The 27,752-nt window shown below is 35.9% G+C and overlaps 1 protein-coding gene across 2 annotated transcripts in view; it reads left to right on the top strand.

Moving 5' to 3' along the window:
- The window catches only part of TMEM26 (transmembrane protein 26), a 48,534-nt gene extending 28,754 nt beyond the window's left edge, over nt 1–19,780 (top strand). Inside the window, exons 5-6 of one of the 2 annotated variants that reach the window (XM_023240480.2) lie at nt 12,833–12,909; nt 15,692–19,780. In XM_023240480.2, the coding sequence (XP_023096248.1) occupies nt 12,833–12,909; nt 15,692–15,996 (382 nt within the window). In that variant the 3' untranslated portion in view covers nt 15,997–19,780. Of the gene's footprint in view, nt 1–12,832; nt 12,910–15,686 lie in introns of both variants that reach the window. The other variant, XM_003993964.6, reaches the window with a different exon arrangement.
- Nucleotides 19,781–27,752: the final 7,972 nt, after the last annotated feature.

Genomic DNA, 27,752 nt, shown 5'->3' with positions numbered 1-27,752 from the left:
ATAAATTCCTAGTAGTGCTATTGCTGGGTTGAAGGGCAGTTGTATCTTTGATTTTTTGAGGAACTTCCATACTGTTTTCCAGAGTGGCTGCACCAGTTTGCATTCCCACCAACAGTGCAAAAGAGTTCCCCTTTCTCCATCCTCACCAACATCTGTTCTTTCCTGAATTGATAATTTTAGCCACTCTGACCAGTGTGAGGTGATATCTCAATGTAGTTTTGATTTGTATTTCCCTGATGATGAGCCAATGTTGAGCATCTGGATGTCTTCTTTGGAAAGTGTCTATTCATGCCTTTTGCTCATTTCTTCATTGGATTATTGGTTTTTTGGGTGTTGAGTTTCGTAAGTGCTTTATAGATTTTGGATACTAACTCTCTACCCAATATGTCATTCGCAAATATCTTCTTCCATTCCGTTGGTTGTCTTTTAGCTTTGTTTATTGTTTCTTTTGCTGTGCAGAAGCTTCTTATCTTGATGAGGTCCCAATAGTTAATTTTTAATTTTGTTTCTCTTGCCTTCAGAGACGTGTCAAGTAAGAATTTGCTATGCCTGAGGTAAAAGAGGTTGTTGCCTGTTTTCTCTTCTAGGTTTGATGCTTTCCTGTCTCACATTTAGGCCTTTCATCCATTTTGAATTTATTTTTGTGTATGGTGTAATAAAGTGGTCCAGTTTCATTCTTCTGCATGTTGCTGTCCAGTTCTCCTGGCACCATTTGCTAGAGACTGTTTTTTTTTTTTTCCATTGTATACTCTTTCCTGCTTTGTTGAAGATTAGTTGGTCATACATTTGTGGGTCCATTTCTTGTTCTCTATTCTACTCCACTGTTCTATGTGTCTGTTTTTGTGCCAATACCATACTGTCTTTATGATTACAGTCTGTACTGGAGTACAGGCTAAAGTCCAGGATTGTGATGCCTCCAGCGTTGATTTTCTTTTTCAACATTACTTTGGCTATTTAGGGTCTTTTGTGGTTCCATGCAACATGTTGTAGGTTTCTAAAATTTATTTATTTATTTATTTATTTATTTATTTATTTATTTATTTAGAGAGCAGGGGCAGGGCAGAGAGAAAGGGAGAGAGAGAACCCCAAGCAGGCTCCACACTGACAGCATGGAGGGCTCCATCTCACATACCATGAGATTGTGACCTGAGCTGAAATCAAGATTCAGAGGGTTAACAGACTGAGCCACCCAGATGCCCCCATATTATAGTTTTAATTTCTGTTTCCCTAATGACTAAACATGTTGAGCATCTGTCTATGTTCTAGTTAGCTAATCCTATATTTTCCTTCAGTGAAGTGTCTGTTCAAATTTTCATCCATTTTTTTGTTCAATTAATTTTTTATTATTGATTTGTAAGAGTTCTTTATATTATTTATATTTGGACACAAGTTCTTCTTTAGGTACATAAATGTAATTTCCCCCCCTCTCTGCAAGTATACAGCTTTCTTTTCATTTTTTGTCATTCAAAGACTATTTTTAAAAATTTTGATAATGTATCATATCAATTTTTTTGTTTTAAGTAGTGCTTTGGGTGCCATATCTAGGAAATATTTTCCTCATCAAAACTGGAACTATTTCCATGTATAGTAATCTGACTTAACTTTTTTGTGGTGTAATATAAGGATCTAAGTTTGTGTTCTGTCTTTTTGTTGTTGCTGTTTTTTGGCACTGTACCAGAACATTATTTTGTCCTAGCTGAGACCAATTATGTCAGCACCATTTGTGGAAAAGACTTTCCCTACTAAATTGCCTTGATATCTTTGTCAAAAATCAACTCACCACATCTGTAAGAGTTTTCTTATATTTTCTATTGTGTTCTATTGCTCTATATTATCTATCCTTATGCCAATAACACACTATTGTGATACTGGAATTTTATGATAAGTTTGAAACTTGATGCTATAAGTCTTCTAACATTGTCCTTTTATAAAAAGTTTTTGGGTATTCTAAGTCCTCTGTATTTCCATTTAAGTTTGATGATCAGTTTGTCAAATTTTATAAGTAATCCTGCTGGAGTCTTGATAAGGATTGTATTAAATCTAAGCATCAATTTGTGAAGAAAGGACATCTTAATATTAAGTCTTTTAATATGTAAACATGAATCATCTCATCATTTACTTAGATGTTCCTTAACTTTTCTTATCAATGTTTTGAAGTTTTTGATATATGGGTCTTATTATGCTTTTCCTTAAGCTTATTCTTAAGTATTTTATTCTTTTTGACAAAATTATTTTCTTAATTTCTTAATTTTTTTAAAATTTCTTAATTTCTTAATATGTAATATTGCTACTACATAAAAATACAATTGACTTTTTTTATTATGATCTTGTACCCAGCAACCATGAACTTGTTTATTAGTTTTGTAAATTCCTTAGGATTTTCTACATGTAAGTTAATGCCATTTGTAATTAAGATAGTTTTCATTCTTTCTAATCTGCATGACATTAATTTCTTTTTCTTGCTTTATTGCAGTGGCTAGAATTTCTAGTATAATGTTGAATAGAAGTATAAGAGTAGGCATTCCAATCACCAAGGATAAGCATTCTGTCTTTCACTATTAAGGATGTTGTTAGGTATAGGTTTTTCACAGATACACTTTATAGATGCCCTTGATCAGTTGGAGGGAATTCTTATTTATATCTAGGGTATTGAGAGTATCTTGCTTGCTTGCTTGCTTTTTGTTCTTTCTTTCTTATGGACATTGAGTTTTGTTTATTAATTTTTCTATTTTTATTAAGAATATTATGTGATGGTGTTTTGCATTCTATAAATATGGTATATTACATTAACTAGTTTTCAGAAGATAAAACAACCTTGACCTCCTGAGTCAAGATAAGTCTCACTTGATTATAGTATATAATGGTTTCTAAGTATTGCTGTTATTTGTTTGCTAACATTTTGTTAATAATTTTTACAACTATGCCCATGAGCATATTGATATATAGTAATATTTTCTAATGATATATTTTTCTTGCTTTAGTATTAGGATAATACTGCACTCAGTGAATACCTCAGGAATCATCCATTCTTTCTGTATTTTCTGAAAGATTTTATAAAGGATTGGTATTAATTTTTCTTTAAATATTTTAAAGGTTTTTCTATTGGGAAGATATTTTATTTCTAATAGGTTTTTCTATTGGGAAGGTATTTTATTTCTAATATGTTTTTCTATTGGGAAGATATTTTATTTCTAATAGGTTTTTCTATTGGGAAGATATTTTATTGCTAATTCAACATAATTATTTATAAGCCTATTCAGTTATTCTATTTATTCCTGAGTTAGTTTTGATTACATTTTTTTCTTTCTAGGAATTTTCCCATTTAAATAAATTATCTAGTCTTTTATATAAAGTTGTCCATAAAATGATTTTCTTATACTTGTGTCCATTTCTATAGGGTCACTTATTATGCCCCCTTTTACATTCTGAATTGGTCATTTGTGTCTTCTGTGTTTTTACTTAGTCATATTTATCAATTTTGTTCATGTTCTAAAATAACCAACTTTTGGCTTCATTGATTTTTCTCTATTGTTATTTTGTTCTCCATTTCATTGATTTGTGCTGTGATGTTTAATTTTCCCTTCCTTCTGCTTGCTTTGGATTTAATTTGCTTTTTTTTTCTAGTTTCTTAAGATGGAAGCTTATATTATTGATTTGAGATATTTTTGCTTTTCTAACATGACATTCAAAGCTACAGAATCCCCTCAAACCACTGCTTTATGTGTATCCCATAAACTTTGATATCTTATCTTTTTATTTAATATGGTTCAAAATATTTTCCAATATCTCCTTCAATTTATCATTTGACCTATGGATTATTTAGAATGTAAGCTATTTAATTTCCATATGGAGATTGCCCAAATTTCCTTCTGTTGTTTTCTATTAATTCTGTTGTAGTCTTTAAAGTATTTTGATCCTTTAAATTGATTGAGGCTTATTTTACGGCCTAGCATATAGCTTATCCTGGAAAACGTGCTATATGTATTTGAAACGAATGTATATTTACAGGTTGTTTGCTTGAGTTTTCTGTAAATGTCAGTTGTGTCAAGTTGGTTATTAGGTTATTTAATTCTTCTATATCCTTACTGATTTTCTGTCTAGTTGTTCTATAAATTATTGAGAATGGGACATTGAAATCCTCAGCTCTAATTACTGAATTGTCTATTTCCTTTTTCAATACTTTTTCATATCATCTCTTATGATATGGGATGTCTTTTCCCATCCTTGTACTTTCAAACTCTTTGTATCTTTATATCTACATGGTGTCCCTTATAGACTAAATATAATTGGATTTGCATCTTTTGTCCCAGTCAATCTTTGTCTTTTTTTTTAAAAGTTTATTTATTTTTGAGAGTGAGAGAGTGAGAGAGCACAAGCTGGGGAGGGACAGAGAGAGAGGGAGACACAGAATCAGAAGCAGACTCCAAAGCTGTCAGCACAGAGCCCCACATAGGGCTCAACCAATGAACGACGAGATCATGATCTGAGCGGAAATCAGACACCTAACCGACTGAGCCACCTAGGCGTCCCATTCTTTGTCTTTTAATTGGAGTATATATTAGTTTCCCAGGGCTGCCATAACAAAATACCACTAACTGAAAGTCTTAAAACAACAGAATTTATTTTCTTACAGTCCTCAAGGCAGAAAGTCCAAATCAAACTGTTGGCAAGGTTGGTTTCTACTGGAGGCTCTGAGGGAGAATCTGTTTGGTGCCTCTTTCCTGGATTCTGGTGGTTGCTGGCAATTCTTGGTGTCCCTTGGCTTGTAGACATAATCACTCCAGTCTCTGCCTCTGTCTTCACATGGCATTCTCCCCAGTGTTTCTTTCAGTGTTTCCACATATTCCCCTCCTTACATGGACACCAGTCATTGTGGTAAGACTCACATTAATTTAATATGACCTCATCTTGACTTGATTATATCTGCAAAGACTATTTCCAAATAAGATTACATTCTGAAGTTTGTATACATGAAATTTGGGTAGACATCATTCAACTTACTACAGTGTGTTTTTTCCATTCATATGCAATGTAATGATTGATTTGGTTGATTTTTGTCTGCCATTTTGCTATTTGTTTTTTCTTTCCTAGGTCTTTTTTATTCCTGTGTTTATTCCTATGTTACTCATTTACTAGTTAAAAATTTTTAATAAACAATTTTAATTGATTTTTTGTATTATTACTGGTTACTTTAGAGATTACAATATATGTTTTAAATCTTCACATTCTATTATAAGTCAACAGCTCCATTTATTCCCCCTATTTTTTACTATTATTGTCATATATATTACATCTTTGTATGTTATAAACCAAATAATACAGTTTTATAATTATTATTTTATAGACTTTAATTTTTTTTAAAGAAATTAGAAGGAAAGATATCCACACATTTATGTGTTCTCTTATATTTGCCTACAATTTGAAGATGCTCTTTATTCCTTCTTGTGGATGTGAGTTACTGTCTGGTATCATTTCCTTTCAACGTGAAAGACTTCCTTTATTGTTTCTTCTAAGGCAAATCTGCTACCAACAAATTCTCCCAATCTTTGTCCAGAAATGTGTTTATTTTGCCTTCATGTTTCAAAAATAGCTTTGTTGTATAGAGAATTCATGGTTGTCAATTTTTACTTCAGCATTTTATTTATTTATGTATTTATTTAAAATTTTTAATGTTTATTTTTGGGAGTGAGAGAGAGAATGAGTGGGGAGGGGAAGAGAGAGAGGAAGACAGAGGTTCTGAAGCAGGCTCTGCACTAACGACAGAGGGCCCAATGCACGACTCGAACTCATAAACTGCGAGATCATGACCTGAGCTGAAGTTGGACACTTAACCCAAAGAGTCACCCAGGTGCCCGTCAGCATTTTAAATATACCATTCCACTGTTTCTTCATTATTTCTGATGAGATGTTAACCATTGCTTTGGTGTTACCCAGTACAACTTGCTGTTTTCAAGATTTTCTCTTTCTCTTTGACTTTCATTCATTTTACTGTGATGTATGTAGGTATGGTTCTTTTTGTCTTTATTACTACAACATTTTTTATTTGGGATCTGTAAATTAATTTTTTTTCCTCAAATTTAGGAACTTTCAGCCATCATCTTTCAAACATGTTTTGTTTCATTCTCTCTTCCTCCTTCTGAGACTCCTATCACAAATAAGTATGTTTAAGTGTGGTCCATAGGTTTCTGAGACTGTTATTTTTTCCCATCTGTTTTACTCTTTTTTTTCAAATTGGATAGTTTTCATTGATTTATCTTCCACATCACTGGTTCTTTCTTTCATCATCTTAAATCTATATGTACAGTCAAATTATATAGTTTACCTAGTGAATTTTTCATTTTGGGCCCCCTAGTTTGAACTATAGAATTTCTATTTAATTCTTTTTACAGCTTATACTCCTTTATTTATCTGTTGAATCACTGTCATCACACTTTCTTTAATTCATGGAACATAGTTTTATTTTATTCTTTGAACATATTTATAGTAGTTATTTTGATGCCTTTGTCTGCTAATTCCAACACCTAGACCCCAATTTCTTTTTTTTTTTTGATGTTCATTTACTTATTTTCAGGGTGAAAGGGTGGGGGTGGGGAGAGAGGGAGAGAGAATCCCAAGCAGGCTCTGTTTGTTAGCACAGAGCCTGACACGGGGCTCAATCCCATAAACAGTGAGATCATGACCTGAGACAAATCCCATAAACAGTGAGATCAGACCTGAGTCTGCATGCTTAACAGACTGAGCCACCCAGGCACCCTTCTAGACTTCAATTTCTACTGATTTTTTTTTCCTGAGTATAGATTACACATTACTGTTTCTTTGCATGTTTTACATTTTTGGTGGTAACTGGACATTTTAAATTATATTTTGTACCAAATCTTATCCCAACTCTTCCCTTTTAACTCAGGCTTCTTATTTTTTGTTGTCTGAATAAATTGCCTGAACTTAATCTAAGGACTCTCTCTTCCATTGGATTGTAGCCACTGATGTCTCTGCTCTTTTTTCTTTTTTAACTCCTTCTTCTATTTATCTGTCTTTAGCATGGCTTATTAGGGTTATACCTACTCTAATCAGCCAATGATTTGGACAGGATCTGTGATCAAACACTTCAAGCCATTATGACCTCCACCCTCTGCCAATGGATATGTATGTGTGTTGGATAGCACATTTAAATTCAGAAAGTTTTCATATATATTCAGCTTTTAATTCCCCTGGGTTTTCTTGGATCTTCCTGGCACATGTCTGGCATACACAGAGACCTTATCTAGCCCTTCTAAGGCTCTTATTTTCAAAATTTCTCCATTAAAATTCAAGTTAGTCTGCCAGTCACCCCAACTGAGATTGCAACCTCAGAGTAGCAAGGCTGTAGGTTTTCTCATTCATTTCCAACTAAGTTCATTACTCTTACTGACCACACCTCTAAGCATAAGATTTCACAAATCACTCCAAGCCAAGTCAGCACACTGTGACCATGAGGGACCTCTGGTTTTCATTGTCAAGACCTCTCTGGTAAAACTACTATTCTGACTGACCAAGACACCATTGACATTCCCCTCCTTTTGACTAAACTTTAAAAAGGTCTGTTGTTGAGTATATACTTCTGGCCTTCCTTTCCTTACAGCATTTACTTTAGAAAACTTTCAATTATCAATTCTTTCTCTGCTCCTTTGAGATTAAGTCTTCTCCTAGCCTCTTTTGTGTTTTACTATCCAGGAATATCTTTGTAATGGATGTAGAAGATGTCCCTTTGAAATGTGATCATCAAAAAAGATAGCACCCCTATCTCTTGGTCTCTTTGGGGTGTTAGAAGCCTAACTTGGTTAGAAGTTAGAAATCGGTTTTGTTAGTAGCCAATTAGCAAACACAAATAGTCTAATCATGTTGACCAATCTCCCCTTCTAATGTCCTCTAGTACTTTTGCACTAACTCGCGTCAGTGCTTAAAATCTCTCTTGCCTTTTGTTTCAGTAGGGGTGAACTCAATATTTCTCTCTTATTTCAACAGAGTTGAATAAAGTCTTCCTCGCCTGTTTAACTCTGTCTAGTGCAATTTTTCATTGATATAGCCAAGCTGGAGGGGTGTGAAAATCCATGGACAAGAATACCTCAAACTCCCACTATTCTTAACCAAAGCTCCACCAGTTTTTCATAAATAAATGCTACTCAATTTCTTGTTTACCTTTGGTTGATTTCCAGAGATCTGAAGTGGTTGTTTTGACAATTTGTCTAGTATGTCTAGTATGTATGTTTGTTGTAGAGAGGTTTTGCTGACCTTTTCATTCTGCTATAGCCATCCTCCAACATTTTTAACAATTCTGAATTTCAATATCATTGCCAGGAAGAGTTAACTGGTTATTCACACATTGAGAAGTAATCTTTAATGTACAGTCTTTTTTTGAACACAGATCATTTTTAAAGAGAAAAACTCTATTCTCATAACATTATAGTTATTTCACTATATTTGACCACACAAAGGAGAATTTTCCTATTTTTGCACTGTGTTTTCTGTCCATTTAGCTCCTTTTGCTTGGTAAAATATTTTTTCTGGGCTAGGTTAATACTTAATTTTCTCACCTTATTTTTCTCTCTCTCCTTTATTTTTTTTTCTTTTTCTGAAGAGGTTTGTTGGATGCTTTTCTAAAAACTAGGTGAATTCTATCCATTGATCTCTTATCTACAGGAACATTTACACTTCCAAAAAGAAATCGTTAAGCAAGTTAGCAATGTATGACTCTGTTTTTACTTTTCATCCAGTAGATTTAGTGCACTGATCTACCAAATTCCAGTCTTTTATCCCCCTAACTTTCCAGGTGGAGAAGTGATACTCACATCTATAATTATATTTGTCAAGATCTTTTGTCTCTTCATGAATAGAGTTCAGTGTCTGCTTACAAGCTTCTCAGTTGACATTTATGAAGACATTACACATGAGAAAATGAGGTGAGACAATTAGGGGAGACAGTTAGACAATGGAGATGATGTTGGATAAATTCACTCCAAAATTCCTTTACAAATTTTGAGTGATTGCCATTTAAGCTCAATGATTTATTTACTTTCCTTTTAACCTTTCTGAGTAACTTTTACTATCTGACTTAATACAAATTTATCTGCTTCAAAATTTTTCTGGCCATTTTTTCCAAAGTTATTTTTGATAAATTTACTAATATGTTTCTCAACACTCACATTTCCCCATATTTTGTGTATACTCAGATACTTGTATATGCAAGATATATGTTTATTATTGTAAGGTTAGAATTTGGCTTACATAGGGTGAGGATTTATTTATTATTTATCCCTAGTTTGTGAAATGATAGAATTAAAATACAGAGTTTAAGAAATATGTTCAACATAATAAAAATACTACTGCTACCATTGCTGTTACTGCTGTTGATACTACTGCTACTACTACTGCTAGTACTACTATTACTACTACTGCTGCTACTGCTACTACTACTGCTAGTACTACTAGTACTACTACTACTACTACGGCTACTATTACTGCTAGTACTGCTGCTACTACCGCTACTGCTACTACTGCTGCTACTGCTACTACTACTGCTAGTATTATTATTACTACTACTACTACTACTAGATAATGTTTATTTATCTCTTGCTGTGATCCAAGTACTGTTTTAAGGGTTTTAATTGTGATAAGTTAGTCTTTACAATAGACTATGAGGGGGATACTATCATTATCACCATTTATAAGCTGAACTGTGGCAGGCGAGAGAAGTTGAGAAAGTCTCAAGGTTATAAGATAATAAAAAATAAAAAAATAATACCTGCATAATTAGTCTGTTTCAAGTGCTGTTCTAAGAGCTTTACATGTTTAACATATTTTAACAACATACTTAATGAAATTATGCTGTAAAATCCAGTAGTTATTATTATTGTTATCTTCATATTGAAGACAGGTAAACTAAAGCATATAGATGTGAAATTGCTTGTTCATGTTCATGTAGTCAGTAAATATTCTGGGATTGGAGGCCCACATCCTATCTCTCTAGTGAGGCTGGAGCTGGTGTTTGAACTCCAGCAACCCAACACCAGACCTCATGCTTCACCATTGCTTTCTGCTGTCTGGCAGACAAATTGCACATGAGTTTTTGGTAGAATTATTGAAGTTCGGGATTAGAAGAAACTTCAAAAGTCGTCGTCTATTGAACAATCTATTTTACATCTGTTGCAAAGTCCTCTCCAGAATTTTTTCTCAACAAGTTTTTGTCCAGACTTTCTTTGAAAATCTTCACTAATAGAGAATATACTAACCCCAGGCCATCTCATTCCATTTTGACTTGATATTATTAGAAAGTACTTTTCTCTATTGTGATAAAATTTGGATTCTTATAGGTGCCACTAAAATCCTTTGAATCTGAATTGGCCCTCTGAAGTCACAAGAAATGTTTAATTCCTTTTCCGCATGATAGCCTTTAAGTATATGAAATAAAGTTTTTAGGGACTCTTGTCTTGTTTTTAATTTCTTGAACTATCCCACATAGAACATGGCTCTAAGATCTCTCACCATCCTAGTCTCTCTCCTTTGGACCAAAAACTTTATAAACTTTCCTCCTAAACCATGAAGCACAATACCTAATATTTCAGATATATTCTGAACATTATAGAATACAGCAGGCTAAAACTTTCTGTTTCCTTTATGTAAATAAATTTAGCACAATGGTGAAAAGGGTGGATGCTGAAACCAGCTGTCTAGTTTTGATTTCTGCTTCCAACACTTATAACCACATTACTTTGGACAAGTTTCTACAATTCTGTGCCTCAGTTTCCTCACTGGTCTAATAAGGATAAGTGTAACTATTTTGTAGAATTGATATGAGTGTGACCCTTAGAAACCCTTAGAAAGCTTCCTGAAATAGTATGAGCTTCAAAAACTGTGGGCAAAATTATTTAAAACTTCAGGAATTTATTGGAGGTCTCTTATATATAGACATTGACATGGCAAAGATGGAAAAGTTATAGACTCCATTCCCTAGGTATCTCCATTTAAAATTCTAGACTTTATACTTCTTATGAAGAGACCTATGATTGCATTTGATCTTGGAAAATCATCAATAATGTCACACTGTGGACTTATAATTAGATAATAGTAAGGGAAAAATCCTTGAGCTTTCTTTATGGTGGCTGCTGTGAAATGGTATCTCTTCTATCCTATTCTAGGTCATCCAGTTACAACTTGACAAGATCTTTTAGGATCCTGATTGTGTCTTCTGGGGAAATGGTTTCCCATCCAACCTCCATGTTTTATGTGTATATGAGAAGCCTTCCATCAATGTGCAACCAAGTCATTGGTGAAATGTGAAGTAGAACAGAATCAAAGACAGAGCCTGCAGCAACCCTCAGAGAGCTCCCTTTGGGGAGTCATTTACAGAGTTAGAAATCCACCTAATTGTGCTCACACCCAGAACATTTCTTAATCTTGTTAATAAGAACACTGTGGGAGGCTTTTTTTACAAGCCTTATTTAAACCCAAATGTCTGATATTAATTTATTTATCATTACTTCTTTGGTAATCCTAACTCTATTGAAGAGAGAAAGAGAGAGAATGATCTTAGTATTTACTGAGTGCAATTGTTCTCAGGGAAGCTGTGCTAATTCCTAGTAATTACTGTCTTCCATAAGGGCTTTCAGAAATCTTCTAAATAATCACTTATATAACCTAACTAGGGATTAATAGTAAATGTGCCTTTTGTATTTTAAGATACACTTCTGCTTCATTTTGAAAATTAAGACTTTATTATTTTTTTTGTCTCCACCCTTGTCTCTGCCATTAACTGCCAAGATAATGATGGCTCATAGTTTTTGAGATCTAATTTTTCAGGGCCTCAATACTTGAAGCATTTAAAGATATCTTTTACAATCACCTCATTTCTTTTGGTTTCAACTACTCTTCCCTGATGCCTTTCTATTCCTCTCCAACATTAAAATCCCTCCTGACAGAGAAGTTGGCAATCAAATCTGCTATAATACCACTAATCTCAAATTGATAACTTCCTTTGTATTTTCACTAAAAAAAATCGACTTTGACATTTCTATAGTATCCTTTGTATTTTTATAACATCTATTCTTTCTGACTTCAGTATTCAAGACCATTCTTTTAGGTCGATGACATTTGTATATTTGCCAAGTATGGATCCTTCTTCTGTACATTCAACAATTCCTTCCACAAATATTTGTTGAGAGTCTATTATTTTCCAGTCACTGTTCTAGGCCCTGGGGATACAATAGTGAAAGAAACTCTCATATTCCTTGACTTGCATATTCTAGTGTAAATTTTTGATTATTGGATTTATCTTTCCGCTTTTTTCTGACCTGAAGATACTTTTCTTTTATATGCTGAGCTTTTCATTGTTGAGCATCATCCAGTCCTTTTGAGATATATTTTTAAGTTAGAGTCTCATGATCTTACCAAAAAAGTTCTCACTTTTTCTTGAGAATTCTTGAAATCAGCCCTCTGAATTTGTGAGTCAATGTCTAACATTATTCTTAGCATTTATCTCCAATAATGTTTCCGTGATTTTGTAAAACTAAAGACAACAATATGGGACAAAGAGGCTTTGCCATAATTTACACAGATGTTGGCACATGTGGGAGTTGGATTTTAAGTGTCAGTTTTGCTTTGTGTGTTTTATTTTTTTTTACTTCCTCATTATTCCATTATAATCATGCATGGAGTTTCATGGGTTTTTTATATCACCAAGATGTTTTGACAAGTCTCAAGAGGTTTATTAGTGCATACTCAAATATGAAAAAAAGATAAATTATTTCTTAAAAAATGATCATATTTTTATTACTAATTTAAAATTATGTCTGCATTTTAGGAATAGCCCTGCCCTAGTCTATGCCATCCTTGTTATATGGACCTGGAGCATGCTGCAGTTTCCACTTGACCTGGCAGGTGAATGTCTTGATGTTTGCTCAAAGAAACAGAAAACAATTAACTCTTGATTAAAAACTGTAATAAAGCTAAGGAGGCATCTGAGAGGATTATCATTTTAATCATTTTGATATCCCAATGTTAACTGCAGTTCAGTTTAGAAGAAAAGTCAACTGAAACTCAGGAAATACACTAGTGGATCCACCCTGTTACGTGGTGAGCGGGAGATAACTGAACGTTACCAGAGCACAGGTTTACATTCTCTTCAAAAGTGGTTCTATCATGTATGAGTTGGAAAACCTCCCTCAAGTTAGTTAAGACATCTGTGCCTCAGTTTTTCACCGATGAAATGGGGCTGATAATCATAGTAGCTAGGATTGAAGGTTCTTGTGATGACTAAATAAGGTATGGTTTGTAAAATGCTTAGCGCATTTGCTGGAATATAAATATTCCTTCTTGATATTTTAGGAGCTCATTTTTGTCCCTTTGTCAAAACATCACAAGGGAGTAAGAGCAATTCTGGGGTCTTGTGGAAAATTAAAATTCTTCTTAGAAGTAGTCCTTGGAATTCCATTGGCCTTATTTTAATAAATACATAAACTCCTGAGACTTTGCAAGAAGAAACTGTTTTCTAAGCATATCATACTAACCTAGAGTTGCATTGTCCAATATGGTACCTGCTAGCTACATGTGGCTATTGAAATTTAAATGAAAATTAATTAAAATTAAACAAAATCCAAAGTTCGGTTCCTCAGTCACACTAGCCTCATTTCAAGTGCTCCACTGCCACATGTGGCTGCTGTGGTAGGCAGTGGATTAGGCAGAACATTTTTACCATCACAGAAGTTTCAATTGGACAGCATTGATCTGGAGTCATCCCTTAACTTCTAGGAAGGATCCCTGGAATTCTGACTTGAGAATTCTCCAGGATGCCACTTTACTCTGAAGAAATTCTAGGATTTAGTAATTACATTTTCCTTAAACCTAACTTCTTTTTTATGGCACCCTACCCACTGACATCAGGATTAGAATTAATCTAGAATAGGGATTTTTAATCTTCTCTGCATCTTTTTTTGGCTTATGTTAATAGGCCCAGAACTTTCAGAGGTAATTTTAGAATTTAGCAACCACTTTATGAAACAAAATTGTCACCAGAGTAGATGGAAAGAATGACTGTGGCTTTTTAAAAATACCCCAAATCTCATTACTAATTAATAATTACAAACAAATTTTTGCCAGTAACACACATCTCTCTCTCTCACACACACACACACACACACACACACACACACACACACACACATTTTGTCATAATGTGCCCAGTCTATACTTATTGATCAGGTGGTGTCTCCCAACAGAATATAAGGTACCATCACTTTAGATGTTGAATAACAGTCTTAGGAGGTCCCTTCAGAACCATTTCCTGACCCTAACTTCTTAGGAGAGGCCACTATTGATCTTATGTTGGTTTTTCTTTTGTCATTCACTCTGCTGATCCTCACCCTCCCCTATCTTGTGGTTTATAGACTTGCTAAGAAAATTTTTATTTGGGAAAGAAATTCTGTAAACTTTCGGGGGTGATAATGTTATGCAGCTGTTTGAAAAACAAAGACCAAATGTTACTTCTGACTAAATCACTATTGTATTTTCCAACAAACAGTACATTATGTTCACCCATATCAAAGCAGCTTCATAATATTTGCAGGCTCCAGTAGACGAAGGCATTCTTTGTTTGAAAATTCCAAATGGAAGGCTTCATTATTATAAAGGATTATATTATGCCCTTGACCTTGAATTAAATTAGCATTTTAGAAATTAAAACAAAAAGGTTCATCTGTTGATTGGGCCTCCTTTTGTTCAACTGGAAAATCAGTAATTATATCCAGTGTTTCTTGTAAACTGTGAAACAAAACCATAAGGCATTAGACAAAATGAAATAACAATGGCATTTATTTTGGGCTTTTGTCCCCCCACCATTAGAAAAATATGTGCAACATGAATTGAGTTTCAATTTGAATTATAAACACTTGAATTTCCACAACATAATTTATACATATGCCTGACTAAGTCAACCAGGAAACAGGTAGATCCCAAAGGGAGGATACAGAAGGATCTGGGCCTTGTATCTATACTCTGTTCTGTCTCCCAAACTCAGCAGTCAGATAAGTCATTCATTATCCAAAGGGAAAGAGAGAAGTGAGAAATCAGAGAGGAGCTAGTGGAAACAAAAAGAACTGGTGAATAGGGGCCCCTCTCCTCACAGACATCATTGTTACCTCAGTTTTCAAAGGAAGAAGTGGGCCCAGGAAGGTTAAGTAACTTGGCCAGGATCTTGCTAAAAAAAACGAGGCAGCCAGTCTATCTGGCTTGAGGCCTAGAGTGCCCGGCTGTGCTGTCTCCTTACGCAGTAGACCCCAAGGACAGACCCAGCAGTTTGTCTTGTTCTATATTCTTGCTAGCCTAATTGATTGTGCTTTCCCCAGGATTCAGACTAAAAGGTGATCTAAAATTTGTTACATGGATAGAAACATGATGATTGGCTTTCTTTGGTGTTTTATTGAAATTATAACAGATTTTTGATTTTAAAGATAAAATTACTAAGGATATTAAATAGTTACGGGGTGACTAAGGGTGGTGTTAAATGTAAAGGGTGGTATCACCTTTACCCCCCAGAATTAAATTATAGAATCACTCCCAATTGTTAACTAGCATAGCACCCATTGTTAATGACTCTTCCCCATTTCATTCTGCCTTATACATTTCAGGGATGTGCTAATTGTTCTGTCTTGTGTTCTCAGTACAGCATGTCGTCTGCCCCTTGTCTGTGGCAATGAGGGGGTTCCCCAGTCTGTTTTTTTGCCAGTACAGTGCCGATCTGTGGAACATTGGAATCAGCATCTTCATACAAGATGGTCCCTTCCTTGTCGTGCGTCTCATATTGATGACCTATTTCAAAGTGATAAACCAGATGCTGGTGTTCTTTGCCGCAAAGAATTTCCTTGTGGTGGTGTTGCAACTCTATCGCTTGGTGGTGCTGGGGCTGGATGTCCGTGCTTCCTTGCGAAATCGGCCAGGAAGACTGAAAGCAGAGCACAGCTGCCCGTGTGAGCCAGCTGTGAGTGGGATCTCACCTGGAGATTGGGCGAGTGGCTCTAATGGGGGCTTGGGTACCCCCTTGCAGGCCTTGCCTGTCACCCCTGAGCACTCTCACCCCACACCGTAGTTCCTTACTGACAGCAGCATGCAGCTAGAACGTTCGACTTTCTGGTTCCTCTTACAGACAGAATCTACCCCCCCCCCCTTCTTTTTTAACTTTGGCATGTAATAATTTTCAAAGGAACAACATAAAAAGCGATCTTAAGCCAAAGCCGAGGAATTTTCTTTTTTCGACTGAATGGAAAGAACTTTGATTAGTGGCTATCGCTACAACTTCTGTGTGATGGTATCAGATGTTATAGTTGTTCAACGACTAAGTGATTTGTTTGTCTTGAACTGTTTGAAAAGCTATGGACAGGGTTACAGTGACATGCCCTCAAAAAGATTTAGTGCAGACAAACTGTCACGGCTGTTACCTGAAAATAGAGAAGCTTTGAACTTTGGCTCCATTGTCAGACTATCTCATCTGATCTTTTCTGCAATGTCCCTGACATCAAAAAATGTACATTCAGTGAATGCAGAACAAATGAAGGGAAAAGTGCTTTTAAAATTACCTCACTGTGAGCTGGAAGCAGTGAAAATCTCTGCCCAGCTTCCATGGCATTGAGAGCCCTCTTCATCGCTGCACAGACCTTCCCAGGAAAATCATTTTTCTGGGCTGATGTGGTATTCTGTCATGGCGCATATGCTCTTACAGAAATTTTATTGCTTTTGGCTTGGGCACTGCGAAATTCACAGCAAGCCATTTCGGTTGTGAGGCAGGAAATACTGGTAATGCTAGCAAAGTCACAATTTCCACCCTGAAACATGATTTGTGGTATTCGTCAGTATTTTTCTTAACTCTACTTTACCGTTTTCTCCATTGCCAAGTCGAATTATGTGGGTTGAAGCAAGGAAGCACTGAAGCAGTGAATAAAGGTGTTTCAGTCCCTTTAAGTGTTACCATAGTTTCTGGAGTCCGCCAGTGGTAGGCAGAACTCCTCTGAGCTGCCACTATGGAGCCGAGCCTGCCTTTGGTCTCAGGGAAGGTACTGGGGCTGGAGGCTGGCATCAGCCCTACACACAGCCAACAGCCGTTGATTAGTGACAGGGCTCAGAAGATGCCACCGCATTGTGGATGTCAGAAAATTCGCTTTTCTTGCCTGCATTAACGACTTCACTTCCCCAGTGTTGAAATAGCCATACGTTACCCTTTATACACATCTGTACTTTCTAGATGGAGGTCATTCAGAACCTTTTGAAATGATTTTTGCTTTTAAGATGCAGTGTGGAAAGTTACCTGACTATATAGCAGTAATTACATGTGGGGCAAGCAGTTCCAAAACTCTTCTTTTAGGGTTCAAGGCACAATTCCTGCTTGTTAGTATGCTGAGGAATTCAAAAGGACATGAAAGATAAGACACAGTATGACCTTAAGTTGGGTGTGGCTGTGTGACAACCAATCAGAACAATTTTATCTATAAATCTGTGTGAATGATATCTGCTCAAAGCATTGGGTAAAAAGTTTCCTAGGCAAATTCTGTTTTTACACAGAGAAATTGGTATTTTCCACTTCATGGCTTTGGTGCCTCATAACGTCTTTCTGTTTCTTCCTTTTCTTCCTTGTGCTTCTAATTTTAACAAGGTGATGATTATAAAACTTACATGTGAAACTAACGGAGTACATTTGTAATTTTCATAATAATTTTGTGAACCTTAAGATCAGGAAATCATATTTATATAAAGTAAAGAACTTGACAACTTTTAAGGGCGTGTTTTTAAAATGCTTAGCAATTGGAAGCAAAATAATAACTGCTACTATTTATAAGAGTGCCTCGCGGAATCTGTTTTTATGTTGACTGTTTTATGTTGAATGTTTTCCTCCACAACATGTATGTGCTGCTTATTACTGCAGAGTTGCTCATGGCATACTTTTCATGTTTTAATTTTTTTTCTCCCAGCAAAACAAACATTGAACATCTAAAAATAGATAAACTATAAAGTAGTACGAGCTGTTGCAAGGATATTTTTAAATGCTTTCAAAAATGAGACTTGGCTGGGCTTCCTGAATGAATTCCTAGTGTTTAAGTAAAGTATTTTGTAATTAGCACTCCTCCAAAGGCCTGGGAAATGGGAAGTCCAGAGTCTTGCTTTCCTTAGAGTGCCAGGATGGCAGAGAGCACAGAGGACCCACTCGGCAATGAATAGTGGCAAAAATAGACACACGCTGTACAAGGTTTTCCAGGAAAATCTGCTAAGGGCAGCATTTGTTAACCTAACTGCCAGTAGGCTCACTCTTTTCGACTGTTTTTATAGCAGAAAAAAACCTATATTCATTTTGTTTATTTAAAAACAAAACCTAAATCCAGGTTGTATCCCTAGGACCCCTGATGGCAAGAGTTAGAATTGTATTCATTTAATTGTATACTTTTATTGTAGATTGCTAAACGTTGGAGTGTTTGAAAACATCCCAGCCTTTGCTATGTCAAGTGGCTAGATCAGTAGTTACCGCCCATATATTGATTGACAGCCTGGGACCTGCTTCCATTTTATTTCTAATCAGATAACGATTTAGACCATCTGTACAATGTGTTGTAAGCCATCCCTCTCTACAGCCTTGCACAAGACACGTGACACGCTAATCCCCGGCCACCTAAGAGAGTGGCTTGTTTGTGGTGCTGTGGTTATTGTTGTGGTAGTTGTTCCTGAATGGCTTGATTGAAGCCCGATCAAACGTCCTCCATAAAAACATTTTCTCCTTGTGAGAAAACAGTGTACGTGTTTCAACGACGCTGCATGCAAACAAACCTTATAACCATCTCGTGGATTTACTTTTCACCTTAGTAAGATAGGTCTCAAAGGACGTGACTTCATAGTGCAAGATGTCTAGCTGTCTTTGTCTTTCATCATTCTGTTAATTTTTATTTACAGATAACATAAACTGGAACTAACATAAAAAAATAAAAATTCGTACCGGCCAATAACATCCTCTCTAATCTTCCAAAATGAAAAATCTTGCACAGATCTATCAGTTGGCTCTGCAGTGCTTCCATTCACATGCAGCAGCATTTCAGGCCTTGTAAGATCAGAAAGAGCCAAGAAGTACCAGGATTCACTATTGTAATACTAATTGTGAATTTTTTATTTATTGGAAAGTTTCCAAAGCCCCGGAAAGGCATGCATTGTCTGTTCACATGGTTTAGGGTTTCCTCCCAAGTTTCAGAGTTCAACATTGACTTCTTTCTATTCTCTTTGGCATTTAATTTCAATGATTCGGAATCCATTCTCCTGTTAAAAGAGAGATAGAGAGGCAAAAGGCCAAGCCTCTGTCCACCTTCACTCTACTTCAGCTCTACGAAAGTGGAATGTTGAAATATACTGCAGGGCCTTAAAGATGCACATAAAAAAAAAAATCTTGAATTATAAGAGACTGTTCCTTTTGTTGTTGTTTTTTCTAACTTCTTTTTACTTACTGGACATTCTTATCCACTCTTGCTAATATCTGATACAGGGCAGCTGGAGAACATTTATAGCCTTGAGGCTTCAAATAACTTTCCCTATGATGGGAGGAACTTTAAACAATGTTCGAATAATCAACTGTTGCAACCTTATATTTTACACATGTCCCTCCTCTAAATCCTTCTTTCTAGAATATTTTGTGAGAATATTTTCTCTGAATTATTTATATTTATACTATTTTGCTATGAATGACCTTTGTATTTTATTATACACATTAAATAGTTTGTGTAGAACCTTATCTTGATGTCTGTTATCTGTCTGCATTTCTTGTCTTTGTTGTCTACTGTCATTAGTTTCATTTAGTTTTTAAACTTGGATTTAAAAAAAAACACATCTATTTAGAATGTGACTAAAGTGGCATTTCAAACTAGCGAGGAAAGACTGACCAATTTTATAAATGATGTTGGGAAATTTTGTGAACCATCTGGAAAAAATAAAGTGAGATTTTTATCTCACGCAATATATAGAAATAAATTCCAGATGGATTAAAGAACTAAATGTAAAAGTGAAAACTATAAAATATTAGAAGAAAATATGGAATGTGTCTTTAGCATTGGGGAATGGGAAGGTCTTTCAAAGCAAGACATGGAACCCAGAAGCTATGAGAGAAAAGATTGACAGATCAATAAAGGTTTAAAATTTCTGAATGGCCAAAGGTGTCAGAAATACATCATTATCATTTTCTGGGGAATGGTGTCAGTGCAGTTTTACAAGAGAAATGGGAGATATAGAAATTAGAAAGAAGTCAAGTTTACTATTTAATTCTAGAAGATTGAGTCTTGAACATCCAAGAAAAACATGCAAAAACCTACGGCAGTATTAAAAATAATAATCTAACATCATGCAAAAATCAATGCTTTTCTCTATATACACATACATCACATAAAATATGTATTTGAATGAGAGATTTCCATTACAATATAAACTAGAACCATAAAGTACATAGGAATAAACTTGGTAAACTTGGTACAAGATTTTTGTAAAGAAAACTTCAAAAATGATTTTGAAGACCTCAGTGGATAATTTAGCATCATAAGTTACATTTCTATTGGAGAACAGTTAGATGCCTTGATATTTTAAAGAATTTCTCCTAAATTGATCTCTAAATTTAACACAACCACCATAATGACAACAATAAGATTTTACTTTTTAATGATTACCCAAGCTAATTCTAAAGACTTTTTGATAAAGTAAGGATGAAAGAAAGTCTGGAAAATACTGAAAGTAAGAAAAAAAATGAGAAAGAGCTTTCAGTATATTTAAATATATTATACAGCTACAATAACCAAGAGAATTCAGTTCTGTCAGGCAGAAAAAAAGGAACAGAATAAGGTCAAGAAATAGGTTGAAATACATAAGGGTTTTGATATATGATAAATCATGAGTAGAGGGGTGACAAAGTATAGTATGTGGTTTAAGGTTTTTAAAATATCAAATTGAATACCTATCTCAACCCTTATGTCCAAAATATTTCCAGATGGATCAGAGTTAAACATTACAAATTTTAAAAATATATTATAGTTGCAATTGTGAGAATGTTTTCTAAGTTATACGTAAAACTAGAAACCAGAGCCAAATAATAAATTTCCACTTGTAAAATTAAAAATTTTAGCATCATAGGGGCACCTGGGTGGTTCAGTCACTTAAGCTTCTGACTTCAGCTCAGATCATGATCTCACAGTTCATGGGCTCGAGCCCTGCGATGGGCTCTGTGCTGACAGCTTGGAGCCTGGAGCCTGCTTCAGATTCTGTTTCCCTCTCTGTCTGACCCTCCCCCACTCATTCTCTCTCTCTCTCTCTCTCTCTCTCTCTCTCTCTCTCTCAAAAAAAAAAAAATTAAAAAAATTTAGCATCATGAAAAAACCGTAAGTGAATTCAAAAATTGAATAACGAACTAGGTAAATACTCTTGCAACAAATGTAACAAATCGTTATTTTTCTCATAATGAGCAAACAGCTCTTACAAATAAGAGAAACAAATCCTTTGGAAAAATAAGCAAAAGATATATGATTCAATGCAAAAGGAATAGTTAAGGAAATGCAAATCAAACCACAATGAAATACCATTTTTCAAATGCAGACGAAACCACAAGATACCATTTTTCAATTATCAGGTTGGCAAAGATTCAAAAATGTTTTAGGATGTTGTATTAGAAGGACTCAAGGGAAATAGGCGTTCTTACTCATTGCAAGTGAGGATATAAATTGGTATAACTTCTTTGGAAGATGATTTGGCAATATTAGTCAGAGTTAAAAATACATTTGTTATCTGACCTAGCAACTCAGCTTTCCAAGGAAGTATCCTACAGATAATGTGCACAAAAATGTAGGTATAAAGCCATTCAAAGCAGTATTTTCTATAGCAGCAGCATAGTGTCCATCCATAGGATTATTATTAAATTATGAAATAGCTATACTACAAAATACTGTGTAGCTTTTTAAAGGAATAAAGCAGATGCATAAGTGCTGCTAAGGAACAATCACTTCGATATTTTGCTAGGTCAAACTAAGGTAGCAAACCATGAGGTTAGAATGTCACTCTTTTTATAAATGTTATTCATCTTTACAAGTGACTGGTAAACCAACAAAATGATCCCCAAGTTTCTGATGATCATAGATGTTCCCACCTTTTCTATTCTTTTTTTTTTGTGGCTGCTTTACTTTTTACAATTTGAAAGTCTTAAGTATTCATTATTTTAGTGATTTTATTTTTTTAAACAACACTTGCACATCCGTGAGCTTTTTTTAAATATTTATTTATTTTTGAAGGAGAGAGAGACAGAGTGTGAACATGGGAGGCTCAGAGAGAGAGGGAGACATGGAATCCGAAGCAGGCTCCAGGCTCCAAGCTGTCAGCACAGAGCCTGATATGGGGCTCGAACCCACGAGCTGTGAGATCATGACCTGAGCCGAAGTCAGACACTTAACTGACTGAGCCAATCAGGCGACCCTATTTTAGTGATTTTAAAAACAATTATTAATAAAAAACAAACCTCACCAGCTTACAGAGCCTTCTGCCACGTGTAGACACTCCAATATCATTCTGCAAATAAAGCAAAAGCACATCAATCATTTTCACTCAAGAAAATATAGACTTTGCCATTATAACTAAGAATGATCTTTAGACGCTTTAGATGAATCAAAGGTTTAAACCATGTGAAATTCTGCTTGCCTTATGAAGCTTGAAACCTTGGAAAATTAAATAATGAATAGATCTATAAGACCACAGAAAAATCAAACCAACCAAAACAATTCAGTGGCTCTTGATGCATACCATGGAGAAACTTTGAAATGGCCAGTCTGACACTTTCACACCTCCTGACATTTATGAAGCCACCAAAACAAACCACAGAGTTATTTCACATTGAATTACAGAGTCAAACTGATTTCCCCAGGAGAGATAGAGAACTGAAGAGCCCTGAAAGAAAACTCGAAAGAATCTTTGCATCTGTTTCCAAGTCCATATTCATAGTCCATCTAACTTGTGTATGTAAGCTGTTTAGGGTTTTGTCAAATATTTACTCAGCTTAAAATTGATTGTGCTGAGTGATCAAATGGATCATATACAAGTCTGATCATATTATTGAGGAAAACGAAAATTCCTAAACCAACCATATGTCAGATATCATATAGTCTTTGTATCCAAACTAAGAATTTCGGGCAAGGAAACTTGAATCTACAAGACAAAATATGTTTTCTCTGTGGATGCTGATTTTCAGCGTCTGCCAAGTGCAGAGCTGGAGAATTCAGATGGTTGTGGTTCTGGGATCTTGGGGATTGTTTCTACCTTCTGGCAAAGAATGTTCTTCCCTATTATTCAAATGTTCCCAAATGACCTGAGTGACAGCTAACAGCTGGGTCAAAAGCTGTAATTATTTCATCAGGTCTCTTGGTTTCAACTAACTTCTATAACTTGTGGGGATTTGGGGTATCTAATTTCAATCTCTTTCCTGGATTCCATGCCTGGATTTGCACCTCCCCTGGCCACTCTGCAAGCCTCTCACACTCAGTATATATAGAATGCTTATCTGACCATACCCCAGTCCCAATAGACTCCCCTCCATGTGTTCCATATAATGGCTAGCAGTCTTTGCCGGCCACGCAGGCACCCACATGAAAACTGGAGATATCCTTGACCCATGGCTCTTCTTTCTGATCCTTCCTACTCAAGTAATACTCACATTCTTTCAGTTATGCTGTTCATAATTTTCTTTAAATCTTTAATCTACCCTTTCTGTTTCACCTGCTAATGCCCTCATTTAATGTCTCATCATTTCTTGCATCAGGGACTCTTGTCATTTTTCAACTGGCCCTCCACCCTCCTGGTTTAATCCCCCCTAAGTATTCCAAACTTCATTCAGAGCTGTTCTAAAATGCACAGTGGATCATGTCTCTCTTGTATTCAAAATGATGATGCCTCATTGCCAACAAGATCAAGCATAAAGTCCCAGGAAAGTCATTGAAGATGTTTTACAAGCTGGCCCTAATTTGACTTTTTCAGCTTTGTTTCCCATCACTTTGCATATGTGGGTGCACATACACACACACACACACACACACACACACACACACACGCATACATACACACACACATCCCTTCCACCATAACATAGTACTCATGCCTCATGCTCCCCTAAACATGTCATTATCCTTTACACAGCAATGTAAAGTTTGTGTACTTTGCCATTTCTTTTTTTTAGCAATGCCTTTAAAGGTAGTCCTTTAGCAATGCTACCACTCTATTACTGATTCTTTGTCTACTGACCCCTTATCTCTTCTGGGTGGCCCATTTTCCCATCCAGACTTGATGGCTAAAGGAAGGAAGAATGGTCCCATTGGCCAAGATCTTCTGTAGCCTTTAGGAACTCCAGCAGAGTGAGTGCAGATATTGTCTGAAAGTAGAAAATGCTCCAGTCTCAGGTCTCTGATTTCTAGGGTTTCCCTCAAAGAAACAATGCTAGGTAGAGCTAGGGGATTTATCACTTATCATGGTCCCAGTCTAGAGGCTACAGGAGAAGCAACAGGTCAGTGATTCTCAGAAGTTTTCCTCTCTTCTTCTCAGGTCTTCTCAGCTGACAGTTGTAATTTTTCCTTTATTTATTTATTTATTTATTTATTTATTTATTTATATTTCTGTTTATGTTGCCTAAGTGATGCCTTCCCCTGCTCCTTACAAAGATTCCCCCTTCTAGCAATACTTCCCATCAGTGGTCACCAATCTTGGCAAAAAAATAAAACAAAAACAAACAAAAAGAAAACAAAAACAACAAACAAACAAAAACCCCCAGAAGCTTCCAAAGGCTCAGCTCAAAGATCACATCTATCTGCTTACGGAACTGAGTGACTCTCCTCCTTTACTGTGTGTTCACAGCACTTTGTTCTTGTCTCTGTCCTCGTGTTTATCATAATGTATGTAATGATTTGTTTGTGTGTCTGTCTCTTCCACACCTGTGAGCTGTTTGAGGGCATGGGCCATATCTTATATTCTATTATAATAACCACACAGCTCCAGACATACTGAAATTTTGTCTGCTCCCAGAAAACACCAAGTTTTTTTTTTTCTGTTTTGGGGACTTTGTTCTTGCTGGTGCTTCCTGAAACCCTCACCCTGGATCCTTTTTATTTGGATTCCAACTTAAATGCAAGGTCCTCAGAGAGCCCATCACTTTTTAACTTCCTCAATAATCTCCACGATATTGATCTTTATTTCTTTTTCCTAGCATTTTTCACTAGTTGAAATCATCTTTACTGTCTATCCTACCTGTCGTGAAAATGTAAAGGTCAAGGGTATCTGTCTTGTTCATCTTTTTGTCCCCAGTGGCTAGCACATAGTAGCTGCTTAAAAACTACTGTTGAGTGCATTATTTTTTCTGTTTATTTATGCCGTTAATTCTTTTACAAAACTAAAATCATACTATGGATCTATTTATTCTACTTTGTTCATTTACTGTCATTTCTTGAGCTTTTCCTAAAGTTAACTATTCTTTGAGAACATAATGGTTACCTACTCCTATGTGTGAACATAGGGAAAACCTAATCACCAAACACAACAGACATTCCCAGCCATCTTCCTCCTTAACACTCTGCCTTGGGTGCTGTGGAATGCCTCTTCCTTGTGGTCCCCTCTACTCCTGTGGTGCTGTGAGACCCTCACTTTCAGTTCTCATAGTCCCTCATTGTTGGTTCCTTCTCCATCCATGGGTCTGTTGACTCTTGCACTCTCTAAATGTACAAAGTCTATCTTGTCCATCTGGGCTCATCTATCCCTTTGCAATTTCACTCCTACCAATGATCTCTTCTGTCTGTACTGCCAGCTTTCCCCCAAGCTTCTCTTCCACGTCTCCATGCAGATGCCCTTCTGGCACTTCCAGGTCAACACGTCCACACTTGGATTCAGAGCATGCCCTCTCTTAAATCAGTTCCTTTTCTTGAGCCTTCTATTTCTGTTAACACAACCACCATCATTCCAGCCATTTTGGCTCAAGCTAGGTTGTCATCTTTGATTGACTTTCCTCATTCATACATTTGCTGAATCCTCTTTCTTGTTTTGTGTAATGATGTAATTATATTGCTTTTCTGTGATTATATAAGTCTTATATGTTCCATGTAATGATTTCAAACATACAGAAAACTAAAAGGAAGAGGGTAAAAATCACAGAGAACCCCAATCCCCTAACTACTATGTTCATAATTAATAATTTGGAAGCCATTCATTTGTGAATATTTTATTTTGGGTAGAAATATGATAGATAGATGATATCTGGATAGATAAACATAAATAAGACATCATATTAATTAAATCTTTAAAGATTCAAAACATCAGAAGAGTTCCAAAATTGTGACTTATTTTATTTTTTTTAATTTTTAATGCTAATTTATTTTTGAGAGAGAGAGAGAGTGAGCAAGGATGGGGCTGAGAGAGAGGGAGACACAGAATCCCAAGCAGGCTCCAGGCTCTGAGATGTCAGCACAGAGCCTGACGCTGGGCTCCACCCACAAACAGAGATCATGACCTGAGCCAAAGTTGATACTTAACTAGCTGAGCCACCCAGGCACCCCATATTGTGGCTTAATTTAAATTTGTATGATGAACAACTTCAGGTCTCAATCTTGTCAGTATTACCTCTATGAAGGCATGTATAACCTCATGTGCAAAATTGAAAAATGTCTGTATTTTAGGCCTTTTGTGAATTTGGTGCCCCTGTGGCAGACTCTGGAATTGGGACCTTATTTTATTCATCTTTTTGTGCCCCATGGAGACTCGCATGGTACATGTGGACTAATTTTTTGCTCTGTGAATGATCAATGGCATCAACAAATATCTTTTAATATCTCCTATACACAAGCCACTGCTAACCATGTGAGATATACACAAATGAATAAGACATTCCCCTTGCTTTTGAGGAAATATATAGCCATAGTCTTTCCAAAAAAAATGCCCTATGGCCTCCTTAAACTTTGCTACCTCCCACCTATCTCCATGCCTGTGAAGAGTTCCTTTTGGTTCTCTATGGGTTTTGTGTAGAACCTGAAGTCCCCAGGCCTTGCTCCCAACACACACTTTGAAATATGAGAGGGGATGCAAAAAAGAAAGGAGATCTGAGAAAACTGATTTAAAAGGAATGAACGTTGTTTGTTTTTTGAAAACATGTTTTGTAGGTTGATAGCTCTTGATCACTGTAGGAAGGCCACTGTGGGATCCCTCAAACATTGCAAGAGCTCATCTTGGTCATATAATGACTTTGGCTATAATCTGCTGCCTTCTTTCAAAGGATGCCGCTATTCTGCAGAGGCTTGTGTCTGAACTCAGCCATATTTCTAGGCTCAAAGTGGTGGGACACCATTCATATGAAAGCACCATGGGAGACTGAAAAGCATCATGTGGACCTTCAGGATAATCTAAAGTATTCCGAGCAGATGTCCAAGGCAGAAGATGCTCATTTGGTACATGGGAGGGAGCAGCGAGATTTATTTTTAAACATTCATTGGCCTGAAAGGAAGAACACTTGGGGCCATCACATTCAGCAATCTCAATTACAGCATAACATCTTAGAAGGAAAACACGCCTGCTCTGTACTTGAAGATCAGATCACAATGTCTCCCTAACTCTGCAAATACTGTTCAAGAAATTTAAAATTTCACGTAAGTGATATATGGTGTGAAAGCATTAGAGAAAATGCTAGCTTGGAGAGCACGTCAGTCATTTTTAAG

The sequence above is a fragment of the Felis catus genome, chromosome D2 (genome assembly GCF_018350175.1).
Source record: "Felis catus isolate Fca126 chromosome D2, F.catus_Fca126_mat1.0, whole genome shotgun sequence".
NCBI lineage: Eukaryota > Metazoa > Chordata > Mammalia > Carnivora > Felidae > Felis > Felis catus.
The sequence above is the reverse complement of the archived record's forward strand: the minus strand, read 5'-3'. Positions and strand labels throughout refer to the sequence as shown.